Source organism: Lates calcarifer, linkage group LG17 (genome assembly GCF_001640805.2).
Source record: "Lates calcarifer isolate ASB-BC8 linkage group LG17, TLL_Latcal_v3, whole genome shotgun sequence".
Lineage (NCBI taxonomy): Eukaryota > Metazoa > Chordata > Actinopteri > Centropomidae > Lates > Lates calcarifer.
In genome coordinates, this window is record NC_066849.1 from 14,241,991 (window position 1) to 14,258,269 (window position 16,279).

Sequence of the window (16,279 nt, forward strand, 5' to 3'; positions counted from 1 at the left end):
CAATCAGCTATCAATGAGACCCCTCTTTGGCATACCGTGATTCAAGTGATTTTTTTTTTTTTAATGTTTTAGCTGCTTCCTGGCTTTGCATTAATGAATCCATTTTGAGAGAATGTTAAAAATAACAGTTATAGTTTTTAGCCTGAGAATATCTGTGAGGTGTGTAGGATGTGATATGTATTGCATATCAGTGTTGAGGTGTGTGTGTTAGGGGACGAGATGGGAGGGAGGGGAAGGGAGGGGGTTGATTCGCTGATGTATGTGGATAACATATAGATCTAAGTGTTACTTCCTCATGTGTGCCAATGTTATCCACAGACCCTGAGCTGTGAACTGAAAACAAGTCAATGTGACAAAAAAACCCCCCACAAAACATGTTAGCTCACTACTCAAGTGCCAGACTTCTCCATTTCCATTGATTAAGGTCTCATCTGAGTCTGATTTTCTACCCTCTCTGTATCTTGTTTGATCAAACAGCTTTATATCTGAAGATGGGTTTTTGTATCCTACAATGTTATTAATTTGACTGTCGTTATCAGACTCAAGTTTGTATTTGTCAGTGGACATCAGCTGTTTGCGTGTCACCAGGTTAAGATGGCAAATTGACAGACTGACAGTTTGTACTTAAAGGAGTAGTTCAACATTTTGGGAAATGTTCACTTTCTGGCTGCTAGATAAGAAGATCCACACCACTCTCATATTACAAAGTCTTTTGGGTAATGTTACATTAAACGTTAGATGTCTTTTACAGATGTTCACTTTTACAAGAAATTGAAAGTGTAATGTTGCCATGGATTCAGTGAGTTATGATACTACAACTGGAGTCCACTTTTTGTCTGCATTTGTTTAGATTTTGGAAGAATAAGTGTTCTGAATTCGAATGCTGGAAACTTAAAATGTGATGATTCTCAAGCAAGTTCTGAAGCATAATTTTGTTAAGTATGTTAATGGACGTTTATTTGGGATAGACATCTGAGATAATAGTATCTGCGTAAAATTTAAGTCAAACTTAATCTAGAAATATGTTCAGATTTGACGCAAACTGCTGCAATCAGGCACTAAGGGATCTAACTTTAAAGTGGTCTACTTAAATTGTCTCCATTTGCTGCGCATTACTGCCACTATTCCCCCGACCAGAGAACTTGTGAAATCTAGTCGAAGTTTTTGTAGCTGGAATCCAAGCTAATGGTACAAAAAGTTGCCTGAATTCTAACAATCCACTGATTAATACATTTTTACAAGCCCAATTACAGAAAAAGTAGCCCAAATGTGTAATGTAGGCTAGGCTAGGCTAGGCGCAGTCATTTGTTGCTTAGCAACTGGTCCAGCACATAATGCCCCTGAATTAGTGTTTTTACACTTGAGTTTTGTAACATATTAAACAAGCAGACATAAACATATTATTAATATGTTAATTTGTGAGTTTTAGAGCTCATAGGCAGACTTTGTTGGAGCTTGAAAGAGCCAAGCTAGCTGTTCTCGCAGTTACCAGTCTGCTAAGCTAAGCTAGCCAGCAGTACGTTAACCAGACAGACATAATCATAGGATCTCTCATCTCTGCCAGAAAGCGAATAAGCTATCCTCATTATGTCAAACTATTCCTCTAAACCCAGCCTGTTATCACTTTCATATTCCATTGTAAACTGTGTGAAACTAAAAAAACAATACACCATAGCCCTTACCAGGTGAAAAAGGTATTACTGACAATGATATTCAGCAGGCAGCCATTTCCTCACCATGTGTGTAATTCAGCAGTATTAGCAGCTGGAACCTGGGACAGTAATTTAACACTTCTACGTGCCTGTGCAGTTCACTCATCTTAGTAGTACAGTAGACTCATAAATAAAAAAAAAAAGGTGCTTGACTTCATTTATTTTCACATTATTGTTGTATTTACCTGAAGTCTCCCCCAGTTCAATCCCATAACTATTCAGCTGATATGGAACTGTTGGATCAGCTTGTCTGATATTACAAAATGTCAACACTTGATGCAGTTACAGTTTTAAGTACCAGAACCTAAATCTGTGATTTATTTAAATCCTTGGAGTAGTAACTTCAAGCATGTTTGGCAGTGTAGGATTTTAGGCATTTTTGCCAATTGTCACCCAGTGTGCCAACATTTAACGTCATCGAGCAGATGTGAAAATGTCACTGCTGCACAAATTCAGGCAGTATTTTTAAGACTGTATTTGCATGAACTTCAAATTTAACATTTGATAATAATAAAAATGTTTTAAGTTTTATCTGCAAAACAGTCAACATGGGAAAAAATCTTGTGACACCCCAACACTTGAATTGGTTGCATCACAACACCACCGCCACAGCACCATCACAATATAATGCACTGCCCTTTGACTCTACAACCTACTGTTCTGACATATATTTTTTTTAATTTTGTTTTATTTATTGTTTTATGTTTTAAGCCAGTAAAGACCAGGGACTTGGTGCCATGATAATTCTCTTACAATGCTATTGTGTGAAATTATAATCACTTGTTATGGAATAATTTTTATAGTCTTTTTCACACCAGACCTTTTTTTTGTATTTGTACAGTGGCTTGGTGATACTGATATGTTGCCATGAGTTATTGTAACCAATAAAAAAAAAGCTTTTAACCAAGAATACAAATCCTGGCTGATTTTCTTTGCAAAGCAATGTTTATGCAAGTGATTATAGTTTGTAATGCATTAGGGGGAGGTGGGTATAGTGAAGTTACAGTCAAACACAAGAATCATTTGTGGAGACAATGGACATCCTCATTGATGCAGCCAAAAAATACCAACAAAAAGCCAAAAAAGTGTGTCTATTTCAATTAAAACAGTCAAATTATTTCTGGATCTGTTGCTCTTGGCAAAATAGTTAGCTCCGGAAAAGTGACTATTTTTACAATTAACACAGTTTTACGTTTTTGACAGTTGCGTGTCTTTGGTAAAGATGTGTAAAAAGAGACATAAATTATATTAAAAAATAAAAACTGAACTGTATCCATGTTTGAATATTTAATTTTCTAAATTTCTACCAGTGCTCCATTTCATTAATAATACTCTGCCTACACTGTGTTAAAATTGCAGCAGTTGTTACTCTCTTTGCCTGGTGGCAAAGAGGTGGCAGCATTGACATGCCTATATTCTATTTTCCTATAGGTGGTGCGGGTTGGCAGGTGTGGTACAACGAAGCAGCTCCTTCTTTTGACCAATCTGCAGCCTGTTAAAGCATGATAGGCAATGAGCTTCAGTCATTGAATGTTGAATTCCATGAGCTCATGGACTTTGGTGCTTTAATCGAAAAATCATTAATGCTAACATTGGCTATATAGCAACACCAAAAGCTTACATACAGCACCTTTAACACAGTCCTGAAAGGAAAGTTTTTCAAATAAAAGCACAAAAAGTCTGTTTTAGATGTGGTAGATTTAATATTGTCTGGCAAATCTGGAGGTATTTCAACACATTTAAGAAAAAAAGAGGACAATTTTTCAAAGTGCAGACTTGTGTAACTGTCATTTAAATCCAATGGGTATAAATAAAATATGATATTATAAAATATATGAGGATTTCCAAAGCTTTTATCTATACAGTTTGGGTTGTTAGAAAATAGAACATGAACCTACAGCATTTTAAAGACATGCTTTCCCTTCCTCAGTGAATTTATTTTACTGGATCCTTTTGAACATTTTTTTAAATTAAATATATTTATTTTTTGTTCCTACCATACAGTAGATCATGTGCCTGAAAAGATACAATGTACAATCTTACAGACACATAAACTTCATTTGCTACACAAAAGTTAGTCAAAAAAGGCATATTCACATTTCGAAGCATGTTAGTGTCAAAATACAGCACCCGACCAGTAGGTAGTCTTCACTCCGACTGAGATTCTGTCACCTCTTTGTGGAGCGTCTTTGCACACCATGAGTCCAAGTTTTTATTACAGGCAGTTTTGTTTTACAGTTTGTTCACTGCTGTTTGTTAAGCACCTGGAACACCTGACTGGCTGAGGAGAAGGGGAAAAATACTGTTGTGTCTGGACCATGACTCTCATCTGTCCACCCAGTGAAACTAGATTATTTTCATTATCAAGAAATCTTCTTTTTTGCTTGTTTTGATTAATTGAATAGTCAACACCCCCCCCCCAAAAAAAAAGACAAATGACCATCAAAAGTTACCAGAACTGTCTTCAAATTGACTATTTGGTGTGACCAAAAAACAAGAAATGAGACAAATTAATGAACAAAAACAAAAGAAAAAAGAAAGCAGATACTAAATTTTACAAAGGTAAGAAACATTTCACTGATTATCAAAATAGCCACTGGAATTATTTTCGGTCGACAGACTACTAATCGATTAATTGACTAATATTCTCGGCACTACTGCCCACATAGAAACGGTGTTGTAGTCTGGGTGTTGAGGAGGGACCGGGCGGGGAGAGGTGCGCGTCGGGCTGAGGAATGACTGGCTCCACACGAAACAAAAGTGTGGGGAGCAATGAGGAGAAGCATCTTCACTGCTGAGGCTGAAGGTACTGGTTTGTGAAAGCCTCCAACTGCATCTCAAGCTCTGTGGCTTTATGTCTGCAGAAGAAACAAATGCACATCAAGTTTGGACCAGATATGTCTACAAAACCTGAAAATTTGTAGAGTTAGTCATGGTCTGCTAACAAATGCAATACTGTACACAGGCACGTCATGTTATGGCAATTACTTATGTAGAGATTAATTTGTCATCTTAAACTGTCAATATGTTGACTGACTGTAGAGTTGTGCAGTCTTAAAATTCTTTGCTGCTCCTGTACCATCATTCATATCATTGAATAAATTCCCTCCATCCCTCAAGACAGTCATTGACTCTCCACCCCCCACTTCTCCGCCCTTCCTGTTGCCCCCAATAAGAGAAGGAGCTGGACAAACCGCAGGCTCTTGGAGTGGCTCTGGACGGTCTCCAGCTGATCTATCTTGGCTGTCAGTCTGCGGATTTCTGCCTCCAGCTCTTTCTGCGTCTGGTCCACCTGCTGACAGAGCCGAGCAAAGGTCGTAGCCATCTCCCTGGCAACACAGAGGGCACAGCGTCGCATTGCTTATTTATTTAGCCCTGCTACAGAGGGGTAAAGCTGGGTGGGGAGCAGGAGAGGGTGGGGCTCTGTGTGTGTGTGTGTGTGTGTGTGTGTGTGTGTGTGTGTGTGTGTGTGTGTGTGTGTGTGTGTGTGTAAATTAGGAACGTTACTGGGAGTCAAGCTTTGTCAGTAGCTTAAATACCACTGACAGAAACTGATGAAAGGTGCCGAGAAATGAGCATATGATGTCAACATAAAACATTACTGTTGTGCTGCAGGTTTAGAGAGAGAGATTAATACGTTACATACTGTAATGGTCACATGCTGTATATAAAGTGTTCTACTATCAAATGGAATAAATGTTACCATATCAGGACTTACTGTTGGACCTGGTGGCTGCAGTTACTGCTGGTGAAGCTGACGATGAGCTGCAGCTTCTCTGTTGCGTAGTCGACAAACTGGCGCTTCAGAGTTCGCTCTTTCGCCTTTGTGGTCCAAGTGAGTCTCTCATACAGGTACAACAAGCCATACAGCGAAGCCGACAGGGCGATCAGTCTCCAGCCAACTGTTTTCCACACCTTAAAAAAACAAGCAAACAAAAAAAAAAAAACCATAAACAGAAGGAACAGCTGGATTAGTACACTCACAGGTTAAAACACCTCCATTAACATGGGTGGTTTCCAGTGCCAAGTACAAACAATTATGGGAACAACGTACCACTCCTCCAACAACGATGACACTCATTGAAGTGCGTGAAGTGAGGGAAGCCACATTGGTTGCCATGGCTACCATCAGGTCCTCCTGTGTCATGACGGCTGTCTCGTGGTTGGGCTGAGAGATGGAGGGGGGTCCGGAGGAGGGTGTACAGGCCATGGGCAGCGCTGGTCGAGAGGCCTGAGTAATGACACACTGAGTTTATGAAAAATTCTTCACTGTATGCTTTGTACATCAATCGGCAGTCAGAATAATTCTTGATATTAAATATCACATCATGAATGTCCAAGTACATAAGTCAGTCCCCATGTCTTTCTAGTTGGTACCTGGAAGCTCTGGTCCACCAGTCTGAGCGCTCTCTCTGCGTTGACAGATCCCAGGAAGCGGTGGACTAACGCTGTCCAGCCCAATGAAAACTGAAACTCAATGTTCTCCTGGAAGTCACTGCAGAGTTTGGCACAGTTTAGGTCATAACTCAGGTCAAACTTCCTGCTGGGTACCAGCATGTGGACTTGGCTCTGCTCCTTACAGGGAAGCAGAGGGAGCATGCTCTCTGGAGAGAGGAAATATGGGGAATGAGAAATTACATTAGGAACAAACAGTCGACTTTGGGCACATTTGTAGAGTAGTTCGTAAACATGCACTCATGCACAGGGGAAAACATGAACACCTTTTCATTTTACAGCCAATATTTTTCTTTTCCAGGCACTTGGAGGCAGAAAGTAACAACACAAGGAGACAGAAACGCTATCATCACATTATCACTGTGGTCTATGACGTAAAAAAGGTACATATGATTCAAATACCACTGCTTCTTTCTTTATCTGTCTTTAGGGGGGGAACAAAAAAAAAAAAAAATCACACCATAATTTCATAACAGCACCTGAAGCCTTTTCATCAGAGGGCACATTAACACCTTTTCAACATCACTGCCACTGAGCACAGCTTGCATGCGTGCCTGACACAGTGACGCATTTGTAGCATAATGGGGCATGGGATGATGGCATTCAGTGAGGAGGGTAAATATAGCAGTGAGCTGGGTGTTACATATCATAGCCTGAGTGGCCACAAGGTTTAGACTAAGTTTAGAACTGCTCGCTGATGAGTGTTTGAGTGAAGGAAAAAAAAACAATGGCACACTGAGATCATTCTCTATGAAAACATGATTTAATTCTCAGCCATCTTATGCAAGGAAAGGTTTTGAAGAAAGGATCTTTTCTGATTGCAAACCATTAAAGCAACACAATGTAACTTTGCTGAGCAACAGCGCCCTCTGCAGCCACGAGCGGTGATTAGTGGTGATTTCATGTACTTTGTAGTCCCACTCACTGAACTGTATTATGGCATAACTGTATATTCCTCATGATGCCCACAGCCATGTAGCCTACAGCCTTCAGGCCAAGGTACAAAACTAAACTAAAACATTCCCCAAACTCAAAGAAGGGGGTCTCATGCTTCTGCACATGTTGCAGTTAAATTACCTATCATGTAATTCTGAGACGACTGGACAGAGGCGTTCACAGCGTCAGAGCAGCGGAACGCCAGGTTCTTCCCCATCCCCTCCTCCACATGAGCAAGCAGCTCCTGCCAAGAGCAACAAAAGTCAATGAAAAAGACAGACCAGAGAACGTGTCGCTCTGTCCTCTAAGAGCATTAAACTGGCACGGTTGCCTGGTAATCACCCAGCACACCTCAGATTATTGCCCTGGAAAGGTGTTATCACTAAGAATTAATCTGTGAACCTCTACTTACAGACTTGTAGATCTTGAGGACATGAGGCGATGGGTGGAAGTCGGTGTGGAACTCATCGACGATTACGTGAAGACGGCAGATCTCCTCTCCCATTGCGCTGGACACCTGGACAAATCACAGGCAGAGCCATCAGTCTCCTATAAAGCTTCAGCTCCGGAGCAGCCAAGCCCTCATTGTCATACTCAAAGTGCAACCAACAGCACAAAAGACCTTAAACCAGGAAGCTAAACAGACCATATATATATATTGGTCATTTGTCATGGAACATCTATTAGTAAGAAATCAATAGGTAGCTCTGACTGTTCCTGGTTTCATAGAGCGTAACAGCTCATTCAGCCATATAGGTGCAAGGAAAAAAAAAAATACTATTGATCAAGTGGATGTGCAGGTCTGTAAATCTGACAAGAAGTTAAGAAGAGCACAAACCAACAGCTCTGCGTCACTGTCAATATCTGAAATCCACAGTGTATCACACAACCAGAATACACAGGCTGACTAGATACATCTAAAGGCACACACTGATGTTGTGTGCAGGGTTTGGGGACTCTTAGACAGGACATTTAACAGCTCTTTCACCAATCATCCGCGTTACCTTGGACTCCACGTCTTCACTTATGGCTTTGATCTTTTTCTTGATGTCGTCTATCAGCAAGTTGAGCTGATTTTTGACAAACTCGAGTCGGTCCATCTGATACTCTCTGTCCTCAAGTGCTGCCACTCTGAAACCCCACCAAGAGGAAGTAATGTCACAAATGCAAACTAGCAGCTGAATGATTTAACAAAGAAAGATAGACGTGCAACACAGTAGAGAGAAGAATTTGAGAGAAATTATAGAATCTACTATCTTAATTTGATCTCATAGCATCTTAATTTATCAACTATATTTCCAACTTATGGTAGTGACTTATCTTCTCAGAAGTTTCATAGTTTACCTCAATAAACCCTTCATGGCATTGACAAAAGAAGACAATGTCAGTTTGACTTTAGTTCCTACAAAAGTAGGAGAGAAAAAAAATGCACATAGGAGGAATACTCACCTCTTCTCCGCCGCCTCTATGTTGATGGCGTCCATGATGCTCTTGACTTTTTCTGTGATCTGCTTGGCCCTGATAGTGTGCTGCTCAAACTTTGTTTTCACTGCTGACTGCGAGATACACTCCTGCGAGGCCATAACACACAAGTTACTGTGACAGTTGCAGGGGCTGCTGCCAGGACATGGACGCGCGTGCATTCGCACGCGACCACCAGGGGGGGACGAACGGAGGACAAGATAGACACCTGCTGCTTTTAACTTAGGAGAAGGAAAATGAATGGAAACTCAGGTGAGAGAATGACAGCAGCACTGTGTGTATCTCGAGTCCCACGCAGCCTGCATTTTGTCAAGTCACAGTAATGTGTTGGTGAAACGACAGCAAAAATCATAAAACATATGAAGTGAATACAAATGAGACAAATGCAATGAAAGAAAGTAACGTGTAAAAGCAGGAATATTTTATCACTTTAGAATAAATTATTGCTATTACGCTCAAGGCATCTTTTATAAGTCCCTGCATTCAGACTGTGCTGTACTAATTAACTGGACTCAGGTGTAAAATTTACAGCTCTCAATAGCTGCCTTTAGTAAAGTTAAAAATCTTACACAAACAACTTCTATGTTCTTATTTCCTTATCAAGCACTTCTCATCTCCTTATGACCCTTATTATCAGCTGTCTGTCACGGTGATAATTCACTACTCCTTAATCCACTCCGGGTCACTCAGGACAGACAGGTTATGTCTAAGGTACTACAGTTATTGATCATTTAGTTCTTATCGAAATAAACAAATTCAGTTTCTCCTGGTTAAAAGCAAAACATCTCAGCAAGCATGCAACAAAACACAGAAACACAAAGGAAACTCAATAATTAATATTGTTCAGACAGAACAAAACCAAAGTGGAACAAAAACAAATGGATGTCCTCGCCTGGGTGAATCTAGACTTCAGCACTGAAGACGCAGGTTGATGGACAAAGGCACAGTGATCGGTCTAGATGGCCTTGAGAGAGCCAGCCTGTAACTGTGTGGTTGGTGGTGAAATATAACCAGTAAGTAAGTAAGGTTCCATTAGTTGACTGGTCGGCTTAGCTAGGTCACTGTTAGGAAAGTGACTTTGGTTGCTGCTTGTTTTATTCAGCTTCTTCCTGTGTACAATAAGCTTAAACTGAAGCTTTGACAAACACTTTCACCAGGAAGCTGAATATCTCTAAGTAGTATTTCTCAAATGCCTGAGGAGATTGTGTAACTGAAACAATACAAGGTTCACAGCCTGATAAAGCAGCCACTGTTTGTATCTCCTGTTCTGAATGAATGAATAAATAACCTCACTTCTCATAACAGTCTCTTCCTCTACTCTCCCCTGAAGTAACTCATTCCAACTCATTTCCAACAGTGAGCAGACATCGTCAAAGAGATTTGCTCAGCTCCTTCTGATGAACCAACCTCAGTGTTTATCTGCCAGATATTCACCTGTATAACCTGCTGTTTTTGACTTTGGTTTTGGCTTGGTTTTACTCCTCAGGTTTTATCAGTGTCAAATCAAATGTATGCCAAAATGACTGAAAACTGTTTAACTTTCTTTAAAATCTGTCTCTAGGGATTGAGACGAGAAATGGATTTTGCTTTGAGAAGAAGGAATAACACTATCAGAGGACATGGAGAACACGTTGACACACACACACACACACACACACACACACACACACACACACACACAGACCTCAAATCTCCTCTCAAAGCTCTGGAACTCCTTCAGTCTTTCCTGGAAGCCCTCAGCCAGAGCTCCACCTGTTGGACAAAATGAATACATTAGATGTAAATTGAAAACATTCACATACATTCACTACAAAATACACAGTTTACATCAACAAGAGTTTAACTCTTATCCTACTTACATCTTTTTAAAATTACTTTTGGTTCATTCTTATCACTGTAATCACTGCTCCTGTTTCCTCACCTGTTTCGGGCATGCCCTGTGCACGCTGCATGCGGGAGTTGAGCACCTCTTTGGCGGAGACAAAGAAAATGCGGTTGGGCGCCTGCTCACGGTCCACAACCTTCAACTCCTCTACCAGGAAGTTGACACATCGGTCTGTGTGCTGCTTCCTCACCTGGAGAGAGGTCAGTATTGTAACTGTGTGTTTAATCATATTTTAAAAATCAATAACACAGATACAAGGCTGCAAAGAAAATTTCAAAACACTAAGTTACTGTGTTCAGTTCGACCAAATTACAAATACATCATGTTGCCCCTCCTCCCCAACCCTAATAATATCTTGCCATGTAGATATTTTTACTTTTATCTGCCAAGGTTTCCAACTAACTATTATGTTTTTGTTTCTGACATGAGATGGTTACAGAGGGTTGACTCACATCCTCCATGTATTCTGGTTCGTTTGCTGAGGCGTCCCAGCGGTTGTTGAGGATGAAGATGTTCGGCTTTGACAGACGTTCGTTCACTTTGTGAAAGAAGTGCTTTTCCTGGAGGGTGGAGGAGTGAAGAGAGAAGGATACGAGATGTCAGTGATGTTACTGAATTTAATACCTCCGTTTTCCATTTTTCTCGTTTATTTTCAATTAAAAACTTTTAAGTTAAATCAAAATATGTAAGTTTTAACACAATAAAAATGAAAGGAATAACAATTTATCGTTAATTTAAATTCTGTGCCCACACTGGATGTATGTACTGCAGATCCAGTGTGTAGTTTTATCCAGGAACATGATAAAACATGTTTATGGTTTGCTCAGCCAGCCAGAATTCTTTTGCTCCTTGACCATCTTACATTATTTACATAATGCCTAGGTTTATTTCCAGTGTGTGGGGAATGTGTGTTTGTGTTCCCTTTAAGAGCTGCTGCCGGGTTAAGGAGCTCTATGGTTGGCTGTTCATCCAGCTTCACATTTCATGAATGCCTGAACAGACAGAAACAAGAGTGGGCCCCATGTGTGGCTGGATACAAACACAGGCAGCCACATTCTCCACTCTGTAATCAGCTCTGTAGAGAAAACATCCACACTGGTTGCTTTAGTATATATAAGTGACTTACTCTTATATATAAACTTTCTTTGCTTTCTATTGTGGTGTGTTGTTATTATTAGTCACGACAATTTCAGTGGTCAAATTACCAAATACTCTGTGATTCTGAGCTATGCAAGCAGAAAGTGCAGCATCTAATCTTAGAATTAACCTAATCCAAACAATGCATACTTTTATTTAGCAGATATAAAACAGAAAATATGCTTTAAATCATTCTGTCTTCCAAATATATAGATATCAAAAAGATGTCATGTAGATGTAATGTCAGCATTAATCCCTGATGCATGATGGAAATACTGTTCAAACTCAAGGTTCGTGTGTGAGAGACGTTACTGTGTTCATGAGCGTGGATTCAGAGTTCGGCCACCAGCACGAAGACATCAGCATCCAGGCAGAACTTGTCAATCCAGCTGTCCAGTTGTGACGTGACGTCTGTCCCTGGGCTAATGGGTGGAAGAGGGGTCAAGAATTCAAATACATCACATCCTAAAAATATGGGAAATAATATGCACATCTGGACATAATTTCTGTACATATTGCTGAATTTTCTTTTATCCAAACAAGATCTGGAAACTGTCAGATTTGTATATTGGAACTTGTACAGAATATCCAGATCTGATTAACAGATCCTGTTACCTGTCTACAAGCACCAGGTCGTCTCGAAGCAGAGCACACTTGGTCTTTGGCCAGAAGACTCGTACAAGACAGCCGGCGTCTAGACTCTCATCCATGTGGAGTGCGTGAGCCAGCTGGTTTACAGTCTGCAGAGGGGTTTTAAACAGACTGACATTAGAGATATTAAATAATTACATCTTTTAATGTAAAAGCTTTTTGTAACTACTAATGTTTTTTTCCTCAGCCCATGAGTGATTGAGCCCAGGGGAACCAGAGCACAAAGCTATTCATTTTTTTTTTTTATTCTGTACAAAAAAAATGTTTCTACAATGTTAACAGGACAGCTTCGTTATTTTTTAAGATGTATAAATGATTATCTACTTAATTATTCAATGCAAAAATGATGAAATAGCCAGTAAGGTAATAAATCAACAGTAAGATATAATAAGGAAACATATAACACTACCTACACTCCTACAGTATCCACTCAGAATAGGCTTTAATTCAAAATGAACAACTATTAAAGTTAATTTCACTAGAAAACCCACATCAATTTCTGACAATGCAGACATTACCATGTGACTGACTGAGAAAATAGAAGAGGGCAGTAGAGAAAACCACAGAAAAAAAAATATTAAACTGCTTATTCTGTTGAACCCATGTCAACTTCATTGAGCTCAGTGAGTTACAGTGAAGAGAGAGAAAAGTCTCCCACATCAGGCTTTTATTTCAGACACCTGACACCATGGTAAACATCCTGCAAGTTCATTCATGGCTGCAGGATCAGGTAACATTCGCTCAGTTCACACAACTCACACATGTTGATTATCATCTCTCAAAAACAAAAAAACACCCAAGAACAACACAAGAAAAAAAAAACACACACACACCAACCACTAAACCTTCAAAAGCAATCTGTTGAGTGATCAGAGATAAGATACGCTCTTGGCTCTGTTATTAGGGCGAGTAATAAACCTAATCAGTTTGTATCTTCAGCCATGTGACCTATATGATTACAATTGTTAAAAAAAAACTCTTTAAGCTCATCAACAATACAGCTGCCATTTTAACTTCAGTTTAAGTCCAAACTTAAGTCGTACACTAGAATATAAGGAAGAACAGCATATCCTCCAACATAAAGTATCAGTGTAACTTGGTGACAACTGATTAGAGGCAACAGATGCACTGACTGGTGGACATGGCAGGAATCAAACATGTGTGTCTGTGTGTTAAACCTTGGCCGCAGCCACCCTAACACAGGTGTGTAGTGTTTCTCAGGAGCTAAGATGTTAACCACAGCAGCTCCCAGGTATTAAACTGAGCAACAGCGCTAATGAAGCAAACCCCGTGCAAAAATAATGCTTACCTTGATGCTCTTCTCCTCATCAGAACCCTCTGTCTTGAGGTAAGCTTTGTCTTCGTCTGTGCCCTCCACACTCAGGAAGCAGTTAGTGGTGTGGCCAATGCCGCTGGGCAACACACGGTCCCTCAGCATGGCGTTGATTACCGTGCTTTTACCATTACTGGTCCTAAGAGCAAACAAAACGGTCACTGAGTAAACATGGAGACGATACATCAATATACTTCCTGCAGCTTATGAGCAAATGAACTGGACTTAGGTATGACATTCTTGTTTAACAGCTACATAAATAGCAACAGCACCTGTAAAATATTGCACGCAGTCTTCAACTAATTGCTGTATTAATTATGATTATGAAATCTGTCAAGTTTTCTCAGACACACCCTCCTATTGTGTTTTGGATTTACAGCCAGTTTAAACTCTATCACGCAGAGAGGGTTTTAAAAATAGAAAATGAATGAGGTGACTGAACACCGTCACTGTAAGGATCCAATGAGAGGAAAATAAAAGTGAAAGCAAAACAGCCATGTGAATGATATATAGAGGTACTAGATTAACTTCTACAAATGATATATCTATAGAAGGTGGCTCTTATCAAAAAGACAGTTTGAGAATCGTATCAGAAAAGCATTAACGGTGATATTCTTTCCAAAAATGTGAGTACAGATGTATTTACCTGCCAAAAAAGGCCACTTTCATGTGTCTGCGTGCCAGCACCTCCTTAATGACAGCCAGTTTATCAGCATATGCCTGAATCTCCAACTTCTGATCCTGACTCGCAATGTTCTCCAAAGCTTTATTCGCACAGGTTTCTGTTGACACAACAGTCATTCAACATTAAGGAAGCACAACACCTCCTCTATCATCCACTCAGACTTTGAGAGCCGTCTGACAGATGACAAACTTGTCTTTCTCTCCATATAAGGGGATTTTGCAGCTGTCAGTATTATGAACCTGTTAACATAATGATTATCCAAACCTCTCACCTTCTACAAACTCTGAAGTCTCTTTCACATAATTCAGTAGTTGCTCAAACACATCGCTTATCTTCTTCTTGGCTACGACAAAGTGCTTCAGAGGGGAAAACTCCCCCCGAGCTGAATCTGTCCGTCTGAGTGGAGGGGCTGCAGCCATGGTGCTCGATCTGGAGGCAAAGAGGGGTCAAAAAGGGCAAACACAGATTAATCGGTGGACATGACCAATACAATTAATATGATGGTTGTAATGTCTAACTGTTTAGATGAAGCAACGCCGCTTGTATCTCTCATAAGACTGCAGATGCGCAACTTTTTTAGGGAACTCTTACACTGCAGGAAAGATGAATGGCGAGTTCAACACCTTACCTAAGTTATCCGTTAGTTAATACATTACAGAAGTTAGCCGGAACACGTGAAATGACAAACTATTTCTAGCTGATATGAATAACAAAAGACACGTGTTTGCATTTTCTCAACTATTTATGATTCATATTTTAATTTTAGTTAATAGAGCGGACGCGTGTTACTGCCGAGCAAGCTAACAGATTAAGCTAGCTAACATTACAAGCGGCATCGCGGTAGCAAGCTAGCATTAGCAGCGGGTATAACTAACGGTATTATTTCCTTACCACAGTCCTAAGACAGCCAGTGTCCTCTACTCATAACACAACCACTACCGATCCACAGGGCGACAAAACACAAAATCCCTTTCCCCGCTGATAGATTACTTGCTGTCAGCTGGGCTAACCTTCTGTTTGTATCCCTTAACGGCACCGCTGTCAAGCTAGTAACTACAAGAAGCACACTTCCGGAATGGATTTCAAAAATAAAAGCACCTTTGACATTGTGCCACAAGGACAAGCAATTGAACGTGTTTGAATAAGATTTGAATTAGGTTCCTGCTGACTTGCATATGCTTTAAATATATGTGGTGATTATCTTTATAACGCAACCGATTCACCCTTGCTTTTGGTTTTGATTTGAGAGTATCTGTTATGTCAAGGTTGATATTTTACGGCAACTGTTGTTTAGTTTTACTGTTCTGAGGTTTCAGAATTACAGTCACCTGTGGTCAGATTTCACTAGTTTAGTAGCCACTAGTCCTATAATAATATAGAAAAAAGCAAAATATAATTTTAGATAGGATACATCTCAAAGGAATAAAAAATACACCTATGCAATAATGGGCTAACTTTGCTTACAGTACATCTGATACATTTTCAACTCATTGACTTTAGTCAACAGTTCAAAAAAGGCCATTACCCCAAACAATACATGAGGGTGTTGGATGACTCTAGCTTTTCACAGACTGTTTGATATCATAAGTAAAATCACACATTTTTACTAAGTCCATGCCATACTACTGCTAAGATGTCATACATTTGCCAGTTGAACTTACAAGGATTTTTTTGACATTGATTTTATTTCAAAACAAACTTCCTGCTCTGTTCAGGCTATCTGCAGTTATCTTGACACAGTGGCAATTTGATTAGGACAGGGGGGCGGAGACAAGTGACGAAAAGGTTGGCGGACAGCAGCCAATCAATGAGCAAAGAATGCATCCAACCCCTGACATGTCCTTTATTGTAGTCCACCCCTAAGACACAAGTCCAATTTGAAACACTAAGGGTACACGAGACGGGTTTGCTGCACAGAAAGCATGGAAAAACAATATTAGAAATGACATACAGTACATCTATATTTCAATCCTCTGCCAGATATCACATCTACTTGTCGTAGC

At 40.0% G+C, this 16,279-nt stretch overlaps 1 protein-coding gene across 1 annotated transcript; it reads right to left on the minus strand.

The window, feature by feature from the left end:
• Positions 1-3,395: 3,395 nt before the first annotated feature.
• Positions 3,396-15,339, minus strand: mfn1b (mitofusin 1b). Its single transcript, XM_018673205.2, is given in 19 exon segments — positions 3,396-4,570; positions 4,907-5,041; positions 5,431-5,627; positions 5,767-5,943; positions 6,090-6,316; positions 7,245-7,347; positions 7,516-7,620; positions 8,108-8,234; positions 8,553-8,674; positions 10,270-10,337; positions 10,507-10,660; positions 10,923-11,030; positions 11,920-11,946; positions 11,948-12,029; positions 12,223-12,347; positions 13,568-13,730; positions 14,238-14,373; positions 14,548-14,705; positions 15,168-15,339. Coding segments are annotated over 18 exon segments (2,274 nt in total). The 5' UTR covers positions 14,696-14,705; positions 15,168-15,339; the 3' UTR covers positions 3,396-4,500.
• Positions 15,340-16,279: the final 940 nt, after the last annotated feature.